Source organism: Apteryx mantelli, chromosome Z, assembly GCF_036417845.1.
Source record: "Apteryx mantelli isolate bAptMan1 chromosome Z, bAptMan1.hap1, whole genome shotgun sequence".
Taxonomy (NCBI): domain Eukaryota; kingdom Metazoa; phylum Chordata; class Aves; order Apterygiformes; family Apterygidae; genus Apteryx; species Apteryx mantelli.
The window spans coordinates 56,873,073-56,892,709 of NC_090020.1; the positions used below are offsets into that span (position 1 = coordinate 56,873,073).

At 36.3% G+C, this 19,637-nt stretch overlaps 1 protein-coding gene across 7 annotated transcripts in view; it reads right to left on the reverse strand.

The window, feature by feature from the left end:
• XRCC4 (X-ray repair cross complementing 4) overlaps nucleotides 1–19,637 on the reverse strand; it is a 196,245-nt gene that overhangs the window by 96,830 nt on the left and 79,778 nt on the right. For 6 of the 7 annotated variants that reach the window (XR_010886987.1, XM_067316288.1, XM_067316286.1 and 3 more), the window contains 3 exons: nucleotides 15,375–15,541; nucleotides 9,547–9,699; nucleotides 8,774–8,877 (listed from right to left, as the gene is read on the reverse strand). Coding sequence is in view for 6 of the 7 variants with exons in the window: in XM_067316288.1 (XP_067172389.1) it covers nucleotides 8,774–8,877; nucleotides 9,547–9,699; nucleotides 15,375–15,541 (424 nt within the window). In the remaining variant the exon portion in view is untranslated. The remainder of the gene's footprint in view (nucleotides 1–8,773; nucleotides 8,878–9,546; nucleotides 9,700–15,374; nucleotides 15,542–19,637) is intronic. The other variant, XM_067316290.1, reaches the window with a different exon arrangement.

Genomic DNA, 19,637 nt, shown 5'->3' on the forward strand with positions numbered 1-19,637 from the left:
ATACCTTTGCAAACGTGCCTATGAAAACTATCATGAATAAATGAAAGGTGTGAACTGAACATAAAATAAAAAATGTGCATTAAATTAGACCTGATGAGTACTTACGCTAAAGGCATTTAATCCATAACACTCACAATAAAGTAAAATGTCCATCACCAAAAAATCTGGCTCGGTTTTACCTTTCCAAAATTACCTCCAAAGAAAGTAAACTTCTGACTGTACCTTCTGGTGAACCAATTTATGACCTGCAACTCAATTAATTGTTTAGAGCTGGCATGTGGCACAAAGTACATAACGAAACTGCGCAATAGAGTGGTTTCAGCAGCAAGTTCGAAACCAGTGTTACCAGAGATTGCATTCTATAATGTCCATGTTGCATAATATATGTATTGAAGCATATTTTGGTATAAGAGTAACTAATTTTTTTTATTACAGCAAATCCCAAAGGTTCCAACCAGTAATAAAGGACCACCGTGCTGAGTACTAAACAAGCACAGAGTCCTTGCCCTAAAAGCACAAGAACAAACAAAAGTTTCAGAATGTGGATTACTTCAGGCAGTTTGTTGATGACTGGCAAAAGTTTCTTATTTACCTGGAAAGCACTTGCTCTTTATTTATTAAAGGAGGATGAAACAGAGCAGGGGTGATAGTGGAACTGCTCTAGCACTATTAATGCAATAGTTTTACAACTGATGTACTACTGTGTCAGCCAATGACTTCAGTGGGTGTTGAAATAAGTCTTCTGTATTCAATGAAGAAGAGAAAACAAAGAAAGGATCCCACTCAATTTGTGCTGCCTGGTATATGGTCAGGCTGTAAGATTTTTGCAAAGGAAGCAAAGTACTGGAATGCTGCATGTCTCGTGCAAAAGTGCCTTGATTCACAGAATTTACATCCAGCTCTACACTAATTGCAGCCTGCTAGGGACATGTTAAACTAGTATGAAATACAAGGAAGAAAAGGACACTCCACATTTCCTTTGCATGCCCCATAGGAATATATTGGTACTATATATAGATACAAAGATGATTTATCTCTTCTCCCCCCCGCCCCTCCCAATGCTGCTTAAAACTTTTAGGATCTCAAGCCATAGCAAAGTACAACAGATTTTGAAGAGAAGTAGAGGGAACATAACACCAGCAAGCCAGGTACAACTCATTTGCTTCCTTGGCGGGGGGAATGTTTTTCCACGAAAGAAGATAATGAAGAAGTACCTTTGATACTATTAATGGATTTGATTTTGATTTTTTGGAATGAGTGGAACTTTGTCATCTGTTCCTCTTTTCTCTCCTCTCATTAATAACTCATTAGATATTCTAACTGCTCATTAAAAAAATTACTTATTTTTCAAATTGCCCAAATCTTCACAAAATTATGGGTTTTTGCCAGTCTCAAACTACTCTTCACCAAAGTCTAAACTTTGTAAATAGCTCCATTTCCTCACTTTGCCTCTTGGAAAGGAAAATACTTCCTTTATGCCTTCTTACAGGCTTTATTAAACCATATATTCAAGAAGAGAGAGAAGTAGTCTCCTGTATTCTTCTGTAAGTTTTGGAATTTTCTGCTTATTTAAACAGAAGAAGAGAGAGAATAATGCATGCCTGTCACCCTAAAAATCACTCCCCAAATCTGGCAGTACCAAACTGGGACTGAAAATAGCACATTAGCTATTTCAAAAAAACCCATGTGTCTTTCCTTAAGGATTAGTGTTATAATTGAAGGAAGTCTGGAAGCATATGTTAAAATAAGAGTTCTTTGCAAAACAGGGGATTTGGCAAACAGATCTTTCTGGTAATGTTTTTCTACATCAAACCTGAAAAAAAAATAGTTTATCTCTAGGAGAGGCATTGGCATTGTTATATGCAAGAATATATTAAACCCAAAGAAAAAAATATGAAATAATTCCACCTCTGTTCCAAATATATATTGCTGCATTATGTACATCAGTTTTCTTCGTAAGTGCAGAAAATTCATGGAAGTGCATTAAGCTTGGAATTTAAATCTGATAAAGAGTCTAAAAACACAGTCTTATGATTTAACTTAAATCTGATAAAGACACTTTGAAAATGATTTATTATGCAAAGCTTTATCTATGCTATAAAAATTTTACAGCTTGTTATTGAAATGAAGTTCTTTCATACCTAACATTTGGTAATATGTGGATAATACACCAAGGAACATTTATTGATGTGATATTAATTGATGTAGTTGCACTTAAACTATAGTGTAGTGATGAAGTATTTAACTTTTTTGATAAATCACAAAATTCAGTAATCTGCAACAGTCTTTTCAGAGCATAAATCTATTAAAATTATATCACTGAGATTATATCTTTTCATTCAACAGAAATAATACTGACCTGCTCAGAGGATACCACATTTAACTACTTCACTTCATATACTGAAGCATGTACACTGAGAAGCATTGATGTATGCAGTTCTGTTAATTTTTATATCAATATTTTAAATGAATACCTTATTAATTCCTCTCCTAGTGCAATATTCATAACAATGGGATTTTTAGAGGAAAATACTAATATATGGAAATTGTGCTGTGACTGTATGTGGACCGTGACATTTGGTATAATAGAGATGGAAAGTAGTTCTGCAAGGTCAAGTGTTTTACAGGCATTAAATCATCAGGTCACAGAAAAAAAAAGGATTTGTATCAGAACTTCAGAAAAAATATATCTACAACTTTAAGGGAAAGGGAGGGGGGAGATTATTCCTTGGGATGAACCAATTCTAATTATACCTTGACAAAAAAATAAAATAATAATTTAAGCCCAAAGTCAATTAAAATAGTCAAGTTCTGGAACTCCTTAAAATAGACTTTAAAGAAGAAGCCTTGACAGATGGAACTTTAGCTGCAATAGCGCAGTTGGGTGCTGTTATAATAGGCTTTTTTTTTTTTTTAAATAACTTTGATCGAAGCTTATTAACCAGCAGCACCGAGCCATCGGTGGCTTGGACTACACAAGAGAACTAATTAAATTTAAAGGGCCATAAACTCCTGAAGGCACAACATGTAATCCCCAAGGTAGGAACTTGAATGAAGGGGATGAGAACATTTACACATTAAAACAGTGGGAAATGGCAAGGTGCTCGCTCTTTATTTGGGGCATTACAGCAAGTTTATTAGAACGTGTTCTGAATCTGTGCTCCTAAGCAAACATGTAGAAATGTATGAGTGTAGGAAGTCTGAGGATTCACTTAATATAGACTATTTCCTTACATCTGGCAGCTAACACAGAACATAAAATTTCATTTAACCCAACAGACTAGATCATGAGGTTCTTCCTTACCCCAAAGAGCAGTAACTTCCATTGATTTCAATATGAAATATAACAAAGGAATTCATGAGCAAGAGAAAATAAAAAAGAGAGAAAGCTGACTGTAAATTGGTGCCCAGCAGCCTCATTTTGTCAACAGGCAGCCACATATAATAGCACTGAACATAGGAGTGAGCATTCCCTTTCCGTTTAATGGCATAGCAATCTAAAACACATTCTGATGCTAACATGAAAAGCTAGAGAATACAGAGCACAGCAGAGACCATTCAAATACTCTGCCTTTGACTAGAAAACAAACTACCTAGAAAGCAATACAAAAAAAAAAGTGACCCACCGTAAATGTTTTTCTCAAATCTAGGGTATTGCTTTACCCCAGTGTCAGTGATGATTAGAACATGTTCTCTAGTCTTTGAGACCCAGTTTTCAACTCTCATGTTGGTCCTGATGATAACCATGATAAATCAGGAAGTTATTCTTCCTTGATTTCTTCCATTGCTTGCCTTCTACCTGCTAGATTATTCTTCACAACTATAATGGAGTACAGTATACAACATCTATCCCCACAGTCTCTTTATGTTCCTGGAAGGAGGAGCAACTTTCCCTTCTCTGGTATTCTTTCAAACACTCTGAGGTATGTTTGTTTTTTCAATATAGTTCCTGTTAACAATAGAACATGAAAGGAACTACACCTTTCAAAGTCTTTCCTTATTCCAGCCAACATCTCTATGTAATCTTCTCCAAGCCTACTCCAGCTGCTTCTCATCCATGTACATATAATTACTTCTACTATCATAGAACCTAGCAGTCCTCATCAAGAACGATGACCCTAAAATGCTAGGCACCAGACAAGCACAACAAAATACCGGACCTTTGATTAAGACTTGAAATACAAGACTAGATGTGGTGCAGCATGTGGTGGAGGAGGTAAACAGGTATGACAGCACTAAACAGTGCATCAGCAGCCTCAAACATGAGGCATCCACAAAGCTACTGGAATTTAGTCAAAATAGCAGTAGCAAAAGAGACAACTATATCTGTGGCTTTTTTGTGGTATAGCTGGAATTTTATAAACCCTTGAGGGAAGCAAAACAAAACAAAAAGCCCACCCGCTCCTCCCTCCCAGAAATGTTCATACCTCCCCACTTCTGAAAAACTCCTTAACAGGTGACTTCCTTCTTGTCCTCCCCTCCATAGCAGAAACTTTCTCTCTCAAACAACAACTCGCAGCCATTTACAAGACACTGGCACACAACATACAGCTGCTGCTTAGAAATTTATTAAACTGCAGTGAGAGTTTTGTCTCATTTTCAGTCTCGCACTGACAGTACTAACCAATATGCCAAATAAATCCCCCCCCCCCCCCCACGGCATGATGGACAAAGCTGCTGTACAGAAAGCCATATAGCATTAATTAGGAAAGTTGCTCTTCTCACATGTATCAGTAGTTTTCTTGTGTTTTATACTAAAATACTTACTAATTCAATTTTAATTGCTTCTTTTATAGCACAAAAAGCATTAACAACAACAGTGTGTAGGTCAGACAAAAACCTCCACGTTTCAGTTGATTTGGGATTTAAGCCATGAAGCAGACATTGCAGTCAAACAGCAAACCATAAATCATATCTACTAATGGTACTGTAAGCAGCAAAAAGAACAAAATTTTTAGGTAAACTTTTAGGTTACATGTTAACTACTACAGTAAGGAAAAGATTCTGACATAAAATTTATCTGAAGGTGAACAGATAAATGCAGCCTGTTGTGATGGAGAGGTTGAAAGCCTATTTGACAGTCTTGCTGAGAATTCACACACAAGTAAAATACCTCATTTTTGTAGAAGACACACAAAATGGTTCTATTATGCAATTCATCTGATGTTATAGATGATAAAGCTAGCATAGTAATGGCCAATTCCAATGCACGACATAATAGAGGCTGTGGATTTCTTTAAATTAATTCTCATATCTACCAGATATTGTCTTTTTATAAAAACATCTTACCTACCGTAACCTGCCCCAAACTGTTCCAATAGTTAATTATTCTGTCAGAAGTAATGTGTATTTTTTGTCTTTGTCTAATTTCAAGTGTCAGATATTCAAGTTCACTAAACACCTTTATCTGCTAGACTGAAAGACCATCTACTCTTGCGTCTTCTTGCTATATAGCTTAAGACAATGCACATCATGATCTAAGATCCTTCTTGGTATTTCATAGTGTTTCGTTCAAAACATATTTACCAATTCCTTCACTGTTATCATGTTATCCTCTCCTACTTATTAACATCTTTCTTCAAATGTGGATGTCCAAACTTGATGCAGCACTGCAACAGAAGGTCAAATCCTACCTTCTACTCAAAGCCACATGGTCCCTTTTGCCATAACTTTGCAAATCAGCTTTATTTTGACTGCCAATGTCTTTTTTTTAGAATTGCTGCTTCTTTAGGGTAGAGTCTATATTCTTTTTCTGCCCGAAGTAGCCTCACATTAGACCAGTGGTTGCCTGCCAAGTGAGGCAGGTATCACTGGGAAGATAGACTCATAATAGGTCAGGCAGAGAGACCAACCGAACTAACTTGACTAAGCCTAAGTTGGCTCCCTGCAAGGCCAGACAGGACAGTGCTGCACTCCCAGAGCAGGCTGCAACACGGAGCAGAGCGCAGAAGTCACCCAAGTGGCTCTTGGCTTGGCCAGATGGGTCTGCACAGGGAAGGTGATGGCAATCCCCCGAGGTACCTACCTCTACATGGAAGAAGGGGCTAGAATGAGGACAGATTGGGATGTTGTCAGCTTTTTCAAGTGAAGCTTAGCTATTAAAGGACTGGAGATCACTGTATTACACAGTATTAGAATGAATACCATTTGTTTGTAGCCAGTGTATCATGAAACCTGAATAGGTTTATATAAATTACCTTCAATCTCACACTCACCAAATATGACGACTGAAAGCTTTCCATTTACAATTACATTTTGAGATAAACTACCTCATTTCAAAATCCATTTATCATGTACTATGTTAATTTTCCTATTCCAATTTCTTAAATAAGATGTGGTGCAGCTCAATGCCATACAGAAGTCTAAGCCTATTACTTCACTAATATTATTTTCATCAAACAGCTGGTAAACTCATTTTGAGCACCTAGTTTGCAACCTCTAGTTTCTACATCATTACAACAATTGCAGTTAATCATTCTTACTCTTTTTCTTTATACTTTTCTTCACAAAGTCCCTCTCCACCATTTGACTCAGATTAACATCATGCTGACACACCCATATTTGAATGAACCATTCACTTTTCTGTGTTGTTAATATTGGCAGCTTTTTGCAAATCCACTGCAATGCCCTCAGTGCCCTGGAAATTCTAGAAGAATTGACACTGGTAGCCAAGTTAAATCCTTAGCCAACTTTTTAAATTCTGGAGCTCAAAGTATCCTGACTTGCTAATTTTAAAATATCTAGATTTTGCAGCTGCTGTTGCATGTGCCCCTTATTTGCTATGAGAATGGAAGTAAGTCATGACAAACTACATCTGTTTTTTCCCCCCAAATACAGAACAAAAATATTTGCTGAACATGCCTGCTTTTTCAAAATTACTAGTGAATTTTTATCATTGCACTAAGAGGCCAGTAACAGCTACATATATGTTCTCAACTTACCTGAAGATTAGCCATTGGTCTTCTATCTCCCAGCCTGAGATCTTTGCCTTTATATTCTTTGACTTTCTTTAGCCATTTCCTCAGTTGCTACTTTTCTTTTATGCTAACTAACATCAGCTTCCTCCTTTTTCATCTTTTGGACATGCACGCATACAAAGACATGTTAACGTTTTTGATTTATATCTATCTGTACACACACATATATACTTGCTTTCTTTTTCCTCCTAAGTAGTTTTTAAACTATGACCTTTTTCTTGATTGTGGCTTTCACCAATACCTATTAAAACATTCTTGAACACCATCTCATTTTAACACATATGGAAAGAGAAAGATTTACAGCAGTAATGTCATGGAGTAACATCTGATCTAGAGTGATATCCACTATACAGGTTCATGACAGTATTGTTTCTGTGAAAAACTTGGCTACGTTACCCAAAGGATTAAGTTTACAGCCTCAATATTATATTCAAATTTTGCAGTTAAAAGAACTCTTTGGTTGCAATCAAAATGCTGAACATTTTATCTCTTAAAGGCAACAGAAGGCACATTTCTCTCAACTCGAAAGCACAGTTGCTATTTCTCCCTATGATCTTGAAGATCGCTCAGTCCAGTCCCTCATGATTGCTTGAGGGGTTTTTTGTTTTTTTTTTTTATTTACACATCTGTCTCAAAACTCCTGTCAGGGTAATTAAGGCTTACTGAATCTAGCAAAAGAATCAATACCTTCCATTTTCCTGTGCCTTTTAACTAAATATAAAGTATTTTTCACTGCATTATCTGAACAGACCAAATGTTGCTTTAAAGCAAAGATTTCAGAGCTGAAGAGCACACTATAACAGAAAATAGTTTCTTCAGATATTTGCAGATTTTTTTGTGCAAGCATTTTTCTAAATCTGTCTGAAGCTCTGTCTGCTGCATATTATATTAGAAAACTTTCAAGAAACCTGCTCCTATGAACTACAAAGTTGAATACCACTTATATTAAGGTTTTGAACATCTCTGGTTCCCAATATGCATGGTTAGTAGTAGTTGCCTTTACCTATAGTAGAAATGGAAAGCTCCAGTGAGAGAACCCATAGCAAAATCAGCAAACTTGAAAGGAAGTTCATAATAACTACATGGCAACTGTCATCACATTTAAAACTTTGGTGGCATTCATCCTGCATATTCCAAGTACTTGGCACAATATGCCAAAACGTTATGTGATGCACAAGCTTTTTTTTATATATAGATTACACTGTAGAATGAGCAGTTGCTGTACCCCATTTATTTCACTTTTCTCCAGTCCTGGAAAAATTAAGTCAGATTAACTTTTATGAGCACCTTCATAAAGCCAAAAATTCATTGGCAAATTAAAATTAATTCTGCTATAAATATATTTTTGTTCCATTTATGTAATGCAGAATGAGTGCACAGCTCTTTTTATTGCAGTTAAACCTTCCATCTTTCCCCTTTTTTAAACACTACCTAAACTGTCAGGAACTATATTTTACATTTTAGCAGTTCCCTGTGTACACATGACTCCTAGAATTTAAAATGGAATTGTTGATAGTTCCGATACTTTTAGACTGTCATTAGTTCTGCAAAGTATGTAATTTATCATTTTGAAAGAAATGACAGTACCTTCACTTGTGCAACATGCTTTTAAACTTCCTTTCTTTAATTTGAAAATGCCAGTATTATACTCTGCTTCAAAAAGATATTTTTAAGGCTTGCAGGTTGGCTTGTCACAGAGCAACTTGTCAGGTAGTATTTTGTCTTCATTAAAGTTTATTCATGTAAAGTAATTCACCTGTCCGTGATATTCCCCAAGACAATACATTCTCTCTTACCTGCTGGTAATGAGGACTGTGTTAAATTTTCACTTTCCTCATCAGTGCTGCCATCATACTCCTTTTCTCTCTCTGTAGCCATCTGAACTGTAGCAATGCTATCTCTAGACAAAAAAAAAAGTTTTTCCATCTAGTATTCCTACAACAAATTTATGATTATTTCTGCACTGTCTTAGAGACGATAAATACAAGTCAATATAGTATATGCTGAACAGCTTACAATATTCAGATACAAAGATAGACAATAACAGATAAATTAAGCAGAAGATAAAAAGTGGGATAAAAATAGCAGACAAATTAAGGTGTATCATATCATTGAAATGATATATCTTCTTTGGATATTTTTTAATTAAAAAGTCCATAAATACAGATACATAAATTACAAGTACAAATTCAGATTTGGATATTTACTTTTACCAAAGGACAAAAGGAATCAAAGAATTGAGGGAGAGGGCATTTAAGTGCCACCTATGGAAACGGCAGAGGCACACTGTGTTGGGAAAGTCAACTGCATCCTAAGAGAAAACAACAGGAGAGGAGAAATTCAGCGAATATTTAGCTCCTGGCTACAGCACCCAAAACAATAGGCTGCTATTTGAAGTGACACTCCAAAGAATCCTTTGCTTTCAAGACTAAATTGATTGGTTTGGATAACGAAGCATTTACGCATGAAAGAACTGTTACACCACTCACCCTTACAGCCTAGGAAATGGAAACTAACCCAACACATGCATCAGATATGATACCAGGTAACTCTGGGAATTAACAAATACCTTGTACATGGTGCATCTGCTGCAGATTCTTTAGCTTCATTCAACAGCTTCTGTAAGTTCCTTATCTTTGCCTTCTTTTCATTCAGCACTAGAATAAACCGGTTATAAAGATCTGCTTCTAGTTCTTCTTTAGCTTCCACACATTTTTCCAGTCTACGATGCAAAATTAACTGTCATTTACTTCACACGTCACATCATTTCTTTTTAAAACTGTGTGTGTTTTCTGGAAGAAAGTTCCATAGTGAGGCCAGTCTTGCTATTAAAGGAATCCCTGTACCACATCATGCACAACTGTACAACTAGTCTAGAATCTTGTATCTGAAACAGGCCAGAAACAGCTTTATTTAGAGAAATGTGCAATGAACTTAGCTATGAAAAAATACGTCCAAAACGCTCTCTTCATGCTTTTTATTAAGGGTTCTTACACACATGCTTTTCAGGCAACTAGAAGTTAAATAGCAAGTGTTCTTTAGTTTCAATGCTGAATACACCGCAGTGCGTATAGCTTCGCAGGATACACATAATGAGATTACAATAGATACGATTAAGCTTGACAGGCCCCAGATCTGGCCTACACACTCTGATACGCACTTTAAATATATTTGAACAGGAAAAAAAGAAAAAAGGAAAAAAAGAAAAGAAAGAGTTGAAAGCACGCCAACACAGGCTGACATGCCCAGCAAATACTTTGGGCAACTCGGACAATTCCAGAGCTCTTGCCCGTGTCAGGACTCCAGAGGCAGATATGAGTGATATATGGACTTTTGCCCAATCATTTTCCATCAACAACCTTGCGCATCCTGTTCCGGTGAGCAGGCAAGATACACAAACCAGTTCTTGGCAAAGCTCGACAGACCACTGAAGCAGAACTCAAAGGCAACCGTAATCCCTTACTGGCATTTAAACAAATGTAATATTAACAAATCCAATGCTGTGGATTTCGTTTTGAATTAAATAGAGAAACAGCTGAGATCCTAGGACACTTGTAGTCCACCACTAGATAAAAACATCTTGTTTTTGTTACCTGATCAGAAATTACTTGATAAAGGACTAAATTTTTACAATACAAATAAAAAATATATATTTTAAAGCTCTTGATTAATATCTTCAGGACAAAAACTTCTTCAGGTTTTTAACATCTTAGTATGCATCTGTAGGCAGGTCAATTTCAAAAAAAATTAAACATAATGAAAACACAAAAATAAGAATATATCTATATACTGTTTCATAAACAAAGCAAGCATGGAATATAAACAAACATGCTAACACTAAAAGCTAAAACACTAAATGAAACAAGTGACTTATGATCATAGAGTTATTTCTTGTATTTCACAACTTTTTAGTGCTTGGGTTGCAATCCAAACATTTTAAGAGCTATGTTCAAAGCCAGGAAATAACAAGGAATCAAATATACATCTTGGTAATCTTACTGATCATAGTAATTACATTATTATAGCAAATAGTAGTAACTTACAAACAAGATTCTTTTCACCAACCTATGCAAGAGTGATAAAAAAAGTTTAGAAGGCATGCCTTTAGTGTAAAAGGCATATGTATAACAAATTTTAAAATATTAATTTATAAAATAAGAAATTTCAACAGATTTCCTATATAAATACTGATTATTTTGTTTGGAGATCAAAAACATATATAAGGAAAAAGACAATAGAAAATAATTTTATGAAGTATTAAGCCTACTGTGCTATGCTTTAGGGATATGTTTGATAGTTGATAAATAATTCATCTAATTTAAATGCAAATAGCAGAACATCATTACCATATAGATCGGTTCAGTAGTTCCTAAATGAAAGATCATATGTACTAATTAACTACCAGGAGACTTTCCACCTATAAATGGAAAAATTTAACTGTTTAGTGGGAAACAAACAGACAAAACACCAAAGTGACAGACAAAAAAACCATAAACCCTAACACAGAGCCCAAAAGCCCCTTGGCCAACTCATGGAGGGACAAATGAAAGGACAGGAATTGCCACTTATCAAGCAGAATTCTGGCATGAAAACATGATTTTTTTAAAAAGAAAATACGACTATTGATTAAATTGTCATTTGCATGGTTGAAATTAATTCTTGCTGTATATAGAAAAATAGGAAACAACATTTTTGTGCAAAATGTGTGTCTGGCTTTATCAAATCATTCAGAAAATGCCCTTCTCCAACATACAAAACAATACTAATTGAATAAAATGCTTACTACTGTTCTTTTTGTTTTGCCCAAGGAGCTGGTTAGTGCCAGAGCAGCTGAGGCTAGTTTAAACAGTTACATTAATAGAGACATTTGCCTAACTTGGCCAAGAAGATGTCGCATAAGACAATATCAATGAGGCCTTTGAATCCTGCAAAGATAACCACTGATGAAAATTCATAGAACTCTGTAGATACACACTGAAGTAAAGCTGATGCTACACGGACATTAAGAACTACAGTAGAGAGTATTGCATGACCAGGCCAACTTTGTGATCCTCTGGGAATGTTAGATCCTCTGTAAAATGTTAGTATCTGGAAATATAAACACAGAATATGTGCATAGAATAAAAGGAGGTTTTTTTTAATTAAATATTACATAGGAGGACACTACAGGCAAAATGAATTAGTACTATGACACGAGTTAATTTTATACGGTTGCTTTCATTTACTCCAACACCTTTTTGGGATTTCCTGTTGTTTAAAGAAATTCATATATAAAGATAAATACATTCTTCAGATAGAGATGTGACATTAATTTAGCAAAACAGTCAATAGAAGGATTATTGTGAAATAATACTAAATTAATGTTATACTTGCAAATTATAACTTACTATGCAGCACATGATGCTACATAAAAACAGAATGGTAAAAAGCAACAGTCCTCTGCTGCTTGGAAGCAGGGATGCATTAATTATACAGTAGCAGGAGCATGGGGCGGCTCTGGCTGTAAGGCTGCATAGTCTTTAGAAGTCACTCAGGAATGTGTTACCTGTATTACGTGACCACAAAGCAAAGCTGGCTGGGCTTCATTCCAATACCTCATCAGTTACAAAAACAACCTTTCACTGCAATTTGTCACATGCTTGTGCCTGTATTTGATTTGTCTCACTGAAATATCAGCTCCCCAGGCCAAATAAAGCTGCTGCTCATCTCAAAGACATCTTTCAAATATAAGGCAAATAAATTAACTTTCAAATAAAGAAAGTTAATGGCTAGTGTGTTACAAGTCTGGTTTGCATATGCTTTCCAGTTTCTATTTTCTTAGATTATTTATGCTTTTAATGTGTCAGATAAGCTCAAGTTGATACCAGTCAAAATGCTTGCACAGCCTACTGAAAACAGCTAGTATTAAGAATGGTTAGGATTTGTAATTAAGAAAATAAGGCAATTGTCCAGTTCTTAAGCTCTGCCCAAACGTGTAGAGATTGCACGTGCTTCAGAGTGAACATGACCTACATAACTTATCAGCATTTACACGTTTTCCCCCCTTCACATACTAGGGGGAAAAGAAGATCAACATCTCTGCTTCCTATGTTTGTCCTCAGTGCTATATAGTAATTATTACTCTTATGTCACCACTCTATCCCATTTTAGGTCCTCCCTTCCCCCACCACCATTGGTAACAGCATTGTATCTCAAGGAGCTAATGTTGAAGAGTGGATTTCAAGTACCAAAATACCTGGCCTGCCTTTTCATAAGTTGCTTGTGGATCAGGTATACAGTCACTATAGCTGTCAACTTGTGTTGTGGTTAGCTGTTTTGATTACAGTTTGTCTATATTAATTTTAGACATTTGATACAAACCACACACAAATCAGAAATTTAACTTCTATTTTAATGGCCAAGGAATTATTTTGCTAAAGAGTATTCTTATCTATACAAAAGTGTTGGCTATCCTGCTTTGAAACTTCAACTCATCCACCCGAGGCATGCATGCACACACATACTGGCACACACTTGCAGCATTTTCAGCATAGTTCTTTCAAAAATTTCTATATATACATACCACACAAGGAGCCTGAATACATTAGCATTCTACGTAGCAGAAAGTAGCTGGACATCAAGAACCCTATTCACTTCAGCTCCTAATTAATGACAACAGTGATGTAACTTCAGTGAAATCCCTCTCTATTTAGATCTTGCCAGTTAGTGTTTTAGGGATTTTTACTTTAGATCTGGTGCTATGCAGTCTAATTAGCCAGTAAGTCTCATACTGATGCCATCCATGCATGGATCACCTCCTAAAAACAGAGAGATGCTTGTCCAGGTAAAATCCTACATTTAGGCCCTCATGATGAGCGGAACAATGAAGATTAAGGGAGATATTGCTTCTGCCAGAAACACTCTCAACACATCAGAAAGCGCACAGTTTAGACTAGACACTTAAGTAATTTAGCAGTTTGAGGATGCATGGAATTTGCCTTCAAAGGGATTTTTGGCCTTCTCCTGTTTTTTGTCTTTACATGGACTTAAAAACTTGAACCTCTGGGGCTGATTATGCTTGATTACGCTCTGGTGTTTCACCTCTCAACGCTGGGTGCGATATAGAAGCTGCAGCCTGAAACCATGGCTAGTGACCAAAGATGGAACCGAACAAAACCTCTCCCTAAGAAGCTCACAACCACCTGGGCCCAGCATTTGAGCTAAAAGAGCAAAGAGATACAGCAGGGTAGATTGGGCTGTGACAAGAAGAAAGAAGTCATCCACTGTTTAGATGCAGATTATTTTTATTCTCCATTTAGGGGACATGGAGAAAGCTTGGTGACTGTACAACATTCAGCACTTATTTTGAAGAGTCATATTTCAACAACTCAAAATATAAACATACTGCAGAACACCACCACTTTCAGAAGCCTTAGAACAGACTGCCTCACAGAGCACAGGTTGTCAGGCAACTGTGAATTTTTCTTTGGGGGTACCCTTTAGAAGGGCCACAACACCATGGAAATTGATACAAGCACTAATGCCTATGTTACGCATTAGCATGTAATGCAGTACAGCGTACTGGTTACACAATACACCATTGTTCATCACACTGTAGGCAGTAACACACTATTTAGGACAGCTACATGCTTGTCAGGGAGACTGTCAGGAAAAACTGTTATTTATTTTAATGAGGGAGAAACAAAACTAACTCCTCCCAAAAGTTAGCTCCTCTTTTTCACGGTAAATTAACACCAATTAGCTACTTTCTTTCATCCATCTTTGTAAATGCGATAACAAAGCTTTACAACAAGAAGAAGATAAATCTCCAACTTGCATATGCTGTCCATTTTATGCTAACTGATTAAAATAAGCATAGATAACTTTATAACAGAGTGCAGCAGCAGACAATTTAAAACATAAATGCAATGGGATTAGTTAAAAAAATTAGTCTCTCACAAAATAATGGAACTTTTTCCTATAACAACATACCTGTTCTTCAATTCTGGCTGCTTTGACAAGACAGATTTAAGTACTGGCAACTTATTTCCCACACAAAAATGAAAATAATGGAAAGTGTTAGCCATGAGAATTAGAGATTAAGAGGCAGAAAAGGGCCCTCTTGCTGAAGAAAGAGAGGATTCTACACAAAAAGGTCAAATTTTTTCACTGCATAAAGCTAAAAACATCTTTATTTGAATAGTCTAGTTACCAGTTACCTCCTTGAAATAGGGAGGACAACCACAACTACACAGACACTGTAAATAACTGGGCTCAAAATACTTTTTCAAGAGAAGAAAAATGTGTGCTCTTCATTGGGCATATAACTTGAACAGTGCCCATCAGTAAAGCCTGCACCAGCCGCATATGTACTAGTGAGTTTTTAAAGAATAACCTATGAATACACTTTAAACTTACCGTTTCTCCATGTCACTGCAATCATTGAAGAGCCTTTCATTTTCTTTTTGCAGGTGCTCATTTTCGGCCTGTAGCCTTCCTAAGCGGTCCAGGCAACGACCAATCAACTCTTTAATCACTTCAACTGGCCTCGAAACTTTTTGTAGCTTCAGAGATCCAAGTCTAAACTAGAACAGAAGGAAAAAGGGAGTTACTCCACCAGTAATAGAAAGGTCACAAAATCCTGCTTCCAAAAAACACACACACAAGCTTAACAAGGATAGACATAAGGAATATTTTATGGTCTTTCAGTTCAAAATGTTATCATAATTAATTTGTCATAAAAAGAAGCATGTGGAATAAGCTACATGCCAATTTTCTATGCACCTGATGTGTGTTAATGGATACTTGCCCTACAATAAGCACAGGATGCAAGTGCTGATGTACCCTCTGAGGGGTAGGAAAAGATACAACAAAGTAACACGCTTTGGCAACAGCCTGGTCTGTTACAGAACAGGATGCAGTCAGCGGTACAAAGGTGCAACCAAACGTTTTACCCAAGTGGCATTTCTGATGGAATGCAGAACCACACGAACTGAAAACCTTATACTGTAAACATTGTTCTTGCCACCTGCTCAAAGAAATATCTAGCTTACTGCTTATCCCAGTAACCACAGCAGCAACTCAACCACATAAATACTACTGATAAATCAAATAAATATTAACTGTCTTTGATTTAAAGTAACATTATAAATGCCTATCTATGATCTTTACATACACCTGAGAAAGGAAATCTAGCCCACAGGTTTACCCCTTAAGGACTCAGTCACAAGTTCTTAATACCTAAATCCAATGAAACAGATAATGCCAATATTTTCAATGAGATTTAAGGATAGGATCTTGAATCAATAGTTGTATTTCTTGAACGATGAAGATGATATACAGAACGTACAAGTACTCTGAACAGATTTCTTCTGCCTTTTCTGGCAGGCAGAAGACTGTTGTTTCTACAATGCTGGGGGAGTAACAGCTCAACCATATGCACAAATTAGTATCAGCTAAGCTATGAACACTCAAAGCACAATGAAGATAAGATGTTCGTGATGAATGACAACAATGTTCATGGTGACTGTTTGAGGCAACTGAAGGAGGAGGATATTAGGCTTGCTTGAACAGGGTCACAAAAGTTATCTGAAGAAAAGCAAACCAGAGATGAAGGACCTGAGTTTGGTGCTCTCAAGAGGGTAGACGAAGGGGAATATAAACTATCTTAAGGTGCACTTCCACAGCTGTTTAAGCCTACAGAAGCCATACAACACACTTCTGACACCTCTCCCCAAGACTAGCAGCACATGCTCACTCCTTCATTAAAGGCAGCACTACCATTTATTTGCCTGACTTGGGGAAAAAAGCTTGTTCAGGGAGCTGATCTAGAGACAAGCAGTTTGGGCTAGACCACATGATCTGGATTTTGGTCAGCTTAAACTACTATGGAACCAGAATTTTCAGGAACAGAGGTGTCAAATGACTTGACTTTGATTGAAAATGCTTGCTGGAATGTAGAGTTAGTGAGGGGCACTTGGAGGGAGCCTGGGTCCTCTCACATCTGGGAGATTTTTAAAGGATTCACAGAACTGTTGTGGTATTTCTCTATGAAATTAATCATATTCCTCTTTTTGACTTGAAGAGACAAGGCAATAACATCTTAGAAAAACACAAGTGGTACATGCTAGGGAAGAATTCAACCTGTGTTGCTGCATCTCACCTACTAAAATAAAAAAATCCAATTTCATTCACTTTTCTCCTCACATTAGTCTGTTTTACTCAGAAACATATGGCAAGTAATTAAATAAAAGTCATCCACAAAAAAAAAAAGTAGCATTTGTTAGCACTTTTTAAAAAGTACAGTTAAGTACCGCTATACATAATGTTTTGCTGAAAAAGGCTGTGTAAAAACTACTCACAAGGATTTTAAAGGTACTATTTGAAACAAATAACAGTTCTTAAAACTAGATTAGATAATTTATCTGTGGGAGGCTCTGTAACAACCATGAAATCATCATGAGCTTCTTCGGTAAGGTGAGTTTATCAGAACATATGGCAAAACCAAAAGTTTAATTTCATATTAGCCACTAACTTTTTCTAAATTCATGCGTACAGTCTGTAACATACTGTTTACCTTATGTACATTTGATGACTACAGTTAACTGTAATAGATAAAAGATGCATTTGATTTATTTTTGGAAATAAGATTACATTATCAGTAACCCAGTGTGACGTGTATTCCCTGGATATCACGCTTGCTGTTTGACAGCATAAACAAAGATGGACGTTTGTGTAAAGGAAACTTTTTCATCACTTGCAAGCCACCATGCTATATGGATAAAGAATTCATGCCACACTTAAATACTAGCCACAGAGATAGAGAAGCACACTAGCACAGATAAATAGAAACGCAATCTTTGACATTCTTATATTGCAGAGGCAACAGGAAGAAGAGTTAAACATTTTCTTTTTGTACTTTTAATATAATCAATTGAGATAAGGCAAAGGCAAATAATCAGGACAAAGTCACATTGTCCAACTTACAGTTTACACAGCACAAGACAATAAAATATCAATACGCCTTCTAAAACAAGTTAGAGAGAATGACAACACATTTCAACTGAAAGCTTGGTTCTACTCACAATCAAAACCATATCAAATACACAGCCAGACATTTCAAAAACATGTGATTATAAACAAACACCATTTCAGTCTCTTATTTAAAGAAATTTTATAAGTCAACTCTGCTAGTGTAAAGCGGAGCTTTGAAACAGCAAAATACATCCTCCAGGAACTCTCTCATGAAAAGACTTCTGAAGACCTGTGTGGAAAAAGAGCATCCTTTATTATAAAAGGAAGAAATCAAATCAGGCTTTTGGGCACACTATCTTCTTTGGTGAATTCTCAAAACAGAGGAGGGGGAGAGGTCACACTGCAGATAGAGGCAAGAAACACATTCCAGCCTGATTAGCTGCTACTGCTGCTGTGCCAGCCAGAGAGGAGGCACTGGCCAGATTTCCTGGCCCCCTAGAGAGACACGTTGAGTTTGCTGGCTGTCTTTCTAGGTGCTCATTTCAAAGTCCAATCTTACTGTGAAAATGCTGGAACTGAAAGCAACTCTTTATACTGCTTGCATACCAACCAACACAGTAACAGGTAGAATTTAGTCTTCATAAAGCAAAGACTATTTTATACTTTCTTACATGAAACTGTTAACTGTAATGATTTCCATGTCTCATATATTATGACCTGTGGACTGTTTCTAGCAGGTCCACAAAAGGTAAGCAAAGCAAGCCTTTCCTTAGGCAGGTGCTCACATGTCAGCTGAAAAAAATTCATGACACTTCTGCAAAATAATTATTCTTCTGTATCTTTTTTCCATCGTCTAATGTTAACACAATACAGTTGTAGAAGCATATTACTCCAGTTACCTTGCAGCTACCACCAGCAGGTCAGTGCAGAAAAACACCCAAGGTTTATTGGGTTATAAGGCCCTAATTAACCCAAAAGTAACATGATATTGGATATGTGTTTTTCTGCTTTGCCCTCTCCATACAGAATCTTATACAAAGTACACTGAAAAGCGTTTTTACTCTATTTGTTCAATGTGAAACTATTTGTTACAATGAGCTATTATACTGCCAATTTAACAAACAGAAATACTAACCGCTAACAATAGTAACACTGTTATCTGAGCAAATTATAACTGGTTGGCATTCCCTCCCGTAAAGTGCCTGGTGCTGAGAGACTGATAAGCCATAAAAGCAGCCAAATTCATTTCATTTCAAAAGTATCAAGGCAAAGTACTAACCATTCATAAAACAATATAAAGAAAAATGAAGTCTTTGGACTACTCTGCTCTGAAGTCCTACTGAGATCCCAAATTGGAAAGCAAACTGGTGAAGAAGCAGACAGACAACATAACAAAATTTCAGATCTAAGGATTTTGAGTTTAGGATAGACTTGTAATTTGCAGCACTGACTACGATAGAAATCTATTAAAATAGAGTGTTTGAAAAGAAGTCACAAAAAGAAAAGAAGGCATTAGGTTTTTTCGCATATTTCTCTTCTTGCATGCAGCTAAAATGAGGAATAGATATTTGTTCTTCATTGCCAAAACAGCTGTAATGAATTTGGAAAGAATTCTAGCAAGACCCAACAGACATGATTAAAGGTCAAGATAGAGTTTAAAAAACAAACAAAAAAAAAACACCACACAGTTAACTAAGTAGGAACTCA